Here is a 5,326-nt window from a genome sequence, read left to right as displayed (position 1 = left end):
AAAAAAAAAAAAAAAAAAAGAAGAAAAAAGAAAAAAGAAAAAATGGTATTTGTTTGAGTAATGGAGTAGGCTTGGGGTCTCTGAAATTCCCTGCCTGAATTTCTTAGAATTTTGACAAGAAATTTTAGAGGATCCTCATTCAGTGGAGCATGAGAAACCCTTTAAAGGATAAATAATTTCTCATTTTAGGAAGTGTTTATCTTATCCTTAAACGGATGTTTATTTTGCTTCATGGTTGTGCAGAGCTTGCGTTTACGATGCGAATAACAGACAAATGCGACGTTTATAGCTTCGGAGTGGTGGCATTAGAAGTTATGATGGGCAAGCACCCAAGGGAGCTCCTATCTTCCCTGTCATCATCCAAATCAACAAAAGCAACACCAATTGCAGATGGTGCAGAATTTCTTCTAAAGGATGTGCTAGACCAAGGACTCCCACAACCCAAAGGCCAAATTGCACAAGAGGTTGCATTTGTGGTGACAATGGCCTTACATTGCGTGAGTGACACACCAGATTCACGACCCACCATGCGTTTTGTGGCACAAGAACTGTCAGCTCGAACCCAAGCTTGCAATTCCTACCCAATGGACACGATGACCATTAGCAAGCTCACAAGCTTTCAGAAATAGGACAAATTGGCATTCTAGTAGCACCTAGTAAATAAAAATGTTGGACCTTGAGGTTCCATGTATACTAATAGTCTAATATAATCTTTTATATTTCTGAATAATCTTTAGGGCTAATGTCCAGTTGAGGACTAGTGACAACAATCATTAACCCTAATAGAAGTACTCTTTTGCCATATGAGTTCCTTCTTATGACTCGTATATTTCGTCTGTGAGTAATTAAAAACCATATTTTTATCTCATTACAATCTTACACTGCTAACATGGTAGTGCCAATCAACCCCAACATGTCAATAGGACGAAATAATAGTGAGATAAAAGTTTAATTTATAGTATTACTCTCATTCCATAGTATTTCATGTACATAATCTAATTTTTACTATAAATATTTTCACCTGCCATTATCAGCCGAGTTTTAAGATTGTCTAAGTTTTAGCAAGTAGCCTATTAGAATATACTCAAGTAAAGAGAAAACTTAGTCCTATATGGAAAATATATCATAGATATGAGCGTCGTAATTAAACACGTCATTTCCATTTCAAGTAGAATAGAAAGTAATTATCTCATGGTATAAAATAAATTTTACAAATTTAGTTGTGTATATGTTGTTACAAGATGAATACATTGCCACATATTTACAATCTTACAGTGTTTGATACAATGAAATAAAATTTAGACCAAGAGAGATGTTTCAATATGTTAATATTATAATCTCATTAAAATACTTCCAATATGTTAATCTCTTCAATATACCCGAAGACTTTTTTTCTTCTACCCAACCATTTTCCCTCCAGTACTCAATCATATTAAATTAATTGTTTATGAACCTTCTTTCTTTTTTCCTTGGCACTGACTTTCTTTATTATGCTGTCGTCCTTTTCTTTTTCACTTTTTCTCCGGCTGCTCAAAACCTGACCTTTGAGTACGTGGAAATGTTGGAAAGTTGACTTTGACTAGTGGAATTTTTGGCTTCTACATAACTTGCCAGCTTCCCAGGATGGTTCCTGGAAAGCATGCACAAGCCGACATGGCTGCTAGTGGGGACACTTCAATTAATTTGCATTTCCTCCAGTGACAATCAATTAACAAGTGACCACCAATCAAAACAACATAAACACAATTTAGATAGATGGAGGAGATACAACTTCTAATATGCCATATTAGCATACAATCAAGAGTTACATTAATTTGCTATGTCTTATCAAATATGGCCAATATATTTGCTACAATTCTTGTTTGTCCTCGTTACTTTAGCTGCTACTGCACCGGATCTAGATCTGCATCAATTGTGAGATGAACTACAACAGGATCGTCTACCTAAATGAAGAAATACTTATGAAAGATTTCACTGAACTGGATTTGCTCCTTCCAACTATAGAGTCTAGTGGTCGAGTATCAGGGTACTAACTCAGAGGCTATCGAACTGCTGAAACCATAGGGCTTTATAGTTCTTTCTAGCTGCAACTTTAGAAGGGGAATAAATGTTTTTTTTTTGGATTTGTTCAGTAATCTGTGTAGTGCATGGTGCATAGAATGGAAAGGCAGAATTTTTTTTTTTTTGATTGTGCTAGTTTAGTTAAAGCTATGTACAAGGGGGACAGGATCTTTAACCCCCATCTCCAAGTTAGCAGATGTGGTAGTATGACTAAAAACCAAGGAAATTCATATAACTAAAAACCAACAACATCATACTGAACTGTGTTAGAACCAGCTTCTATGAAACTTGAACCTGCATAGATTTACTCCCAGCAAATGAAATTGATTCTCTGTCATGAGGCCTGGAGAGGGCTTCGTGCTCGCAACCTGAAGGAATGACAGGTTGAATGCTGCCTGGATTCAGTGGAAAAAGCGTTTTGTAGTAACCATCCATAATGGCCGAAAAATTGCAAGTTTCTGCAACCTTAGGAATCTGTTCATAATAGACATGCAACACTTAGTATACAGAAAAACTAAATCTTTAAGCTTGAGGAGTAACATACTTGAACAAAATTTTGGGCAGCAAAATCCTGTATCAGTAGACTATATAGTACAATTACAGTCTCATCTGAGAGGTGTTTGCAAGTAGTATTTCCCTGTTAGTCCATTGTTGCAAAAGTAAAGGCATAATCTTTCTGCCTTCAATTTAAATAGTATTTCCCCTTCTTAATGGATAACAATTTGCCACCAATGGCAAATTCATTCCAGAGGGTATGTTTTTTTACTAGCTTTCTTCAAAAGCAGTATGCCACTTATGACAAATAACAACCCAAGAATTTGTTTAACCACCTACATACACTACAATCTATTATATATTCTCCCCATGGCCTCTCTACCTCAAAGTTTTTAATAGAGTTGCTATTCCATCTGGACAAATTTTTTCTCCAAATTAGGTTAAAGGAAACTCTTTCAACCTAGTCTATTAAACTAACATCAATTCTTATAGCATGTAATTCTCCCATGCATTTTTCTTACAAAAAAAATAAAAAAATTCTCTCATGCATTTTTAATAGAGCATGTAATTCTCATGTGCATTTTAAAAATGAATGGGAAAAATCACATGTTCTAAGGTCATATCCAACCCAGTTTGAAGGAAAAGTTTGTCGATTCTCACTTCCAAAGTAATAAAAATATAAATTCAACTTTTAGAGAAACATTTTACTTTGTTCCCTATCCCATGAATTCTAAGCCATTGAAGTAGAAGACAATACAATAGTTCTCTTTAGCAAGGCAAAAGTGGGTACCTGGTAAATGTCACGCATATAAGCATGAAGATTGGGATACTCAAGTAGCTTCTTCTTGGTGCACTTGAAGAGGACATTGTACACAATATCGAACCGAATCAAAGTAGTAAACAGGCATATATCTGCAAGGGTCAATGCATCTCCACACAAGTAGCGGAAACTACCCAAGTGATCATCTAACATCTCCAATGTACTGAACAACTCATTCATCGCCGTATTGTATGCCTCTTGGCTTTGAGCAAACCCACATCTGCCAAATGCAATATCATAACACATTTACACATCACAACAATCCAAGTACGTGACGATTCTCTTCCATCTAAAGAAAATTCCAATAGGACCTAAATAAATCAAGAATAATGCTACTCTTCACACTAATTTCATTCGTTTTAAATGACTCTTTTTTTTTTTAAGTAGCTCATGAAAAAACTGCTTAAAACATGTTATATCCGTCAGAATAAACTGAGTATGATAAATGAGTGTGAAAAGTAGTATTATTCATAAATCAATGAAAAATGCTTGGTACCTGCTTTTACTACAATCCCTTACAATCTTAAACGACAACCACTTACAAGCTCACGCCACAATATCTTAATAGTAAAAAATTAAGCAACAAAATTTGACATCATCTTAATTGTAAAAAACTCAAGCAACAAAATTTGACCCGTACATATCACATGGACTGCTACATCAGTTTGTATGGAGACTTTATAACAAAAGCTGCAGTATCATATCAGTTTGAAATGAGACTGTAGTAAAAGCTGGAATAGCTCTGGCAACGTTTCTTACCTATAAACCCCATTATTGACAGTGGGGTAAATTATGCGATTCCATTCCTCAATCTTTCCCTTCAATGGCTCCGGGGATAGATTTACACCTGGATTGCCCGCTATCCCGTTTAGTCCCGAATTGAACAATTCAATTATATCGTAACTCTCATTGCAGACCACCTCTTTGCTTTGCGCATCCCACAGCATTGGCACAGTGGACCGCCCATCATACCCTCCTCTCCTGAGCTTATAAACCTCTCTCAGATTCCGGCACCCATTGGCATAGTCCCGAGTGGGGACGAGGATATCCCTATCCGCGTATGGGATATCCTTGAATTCCCACGAGCCGTCAAGGCCTGGGGAGGCTATTGAGACGGTCACGGCCTCTTCGAGGCCCTTGAGGGCCCGGACTATGAGGGTCCGGTGAGCCCATGGGCACGGGAGGCCTACGTAGAGGTGAAGGGCGGTTGGGCTTTGGCGGGAAAAGCTGCTTGCACGGAATCTGGAGGCGGGTCTAGAGTAACTGCCGGAGGGATCGGAGGGGGCGAGCTGGGACATCATGAGCTGCCACGCGGAGTGCCAGGCGGTGCGGACGGTGGAGATTAGGAGTCCCGGCGGGAGGGATGGGCCCCAGAGGAGGTTGGTAATGGAGGTGAGGAGGGAAGGGTTTGAGGGTGGAGGTGGGGGTTTATGGTTCAGGGACATTCTGGTGGCGCTGACGTGGCATGAGGTGGCAAGTTTGGGATTGGAGAGGTTGGTGGATTTCTTGGGTGGCGGTGGGATGGGAAGGAGGTGGGGGATGAGGAGGGAAGTGTTGGGCATTTTAGTGGGTTCCTTCGGTTCGCCTGGAGAGTGGAGATGAACCCAAAAAAAAAATGTAAAAGATTTAGTTCAGCTATTTGTGTTATTTTTTAAAATAAAATAATTGATCTAGATAATAATTTAGTTATAATTGTATTATGGAGAAATATAAAATATTCTTTTATAAATTTATATTTCCTTTTTATAAAAATTAAAAATTTAAAAAGAAAAAAAAGAATTAAGATGGTTAATGGAGGCCAGGAGGAGTGTCCCTACAGACTCACACTCCTACACTTTTATTCTCACCTTCTTTTTAAGTGGTTTTTACAATTAAATTTTGAAAATGATTATTACTGATTTTGATCCTATGTTATTTTAAAAGTCAAAGAAGTACAAGAATAAGAATAAA

At 37.7% G+C, this 5,326-nt stretch overlaps 1 protein-coding gene across 1 annotated transcript; it reads right to left on the bottom strand.

The window, feature by feature from the left end:
* Positions 1 to 1,726: 1,726 nt before the first annotated feature.
* LOC132165933 (uncharacterized) lies at positions 1,727 to 4,979 on the bottom strand. Its single transcript, XM_059576646.1, has 3 exons — positions 4,136 to 4,979; positions 3,347 to 3,596; positions 1,727 to 2,535 (listed from the first exon to the last, which is right to left on the bottom strand). The coding sequence occupies exons 1-3, from the start codon at positions 4,936 to 4,938 to the stop codon at positions 2,341 to 2,343; spliced, it is 1,248 nt and encodes a 415-aa protein (XP_059432629.1). The 5' UTR covers positions 4,939 to 4,979; the 3' UTR covers positions 1,727 to 2,340.
* Positions 4,980 to 5,326: the final 347 nt, after the last annotated feature.

This window comes from Corylus avellana, chromosome ca11 (assembly GCF_901000735.1).
Source record: "Corylus avellana chromosome ca11, CavTom2PMs-1.0".
In the NCBI taxonomy this organism is placed as follows: Eukaryota; Viridiplantae; Streptophyta; class Magnoliopsida; order Fagales; family Betulaceae; genus Corylus; species Corylus avellana.
The sequence above is the reverse complement of the archived record's forward strand: the minus strand, read 5'-3'. Positions and strand labels throughout refer to the sequence as shown.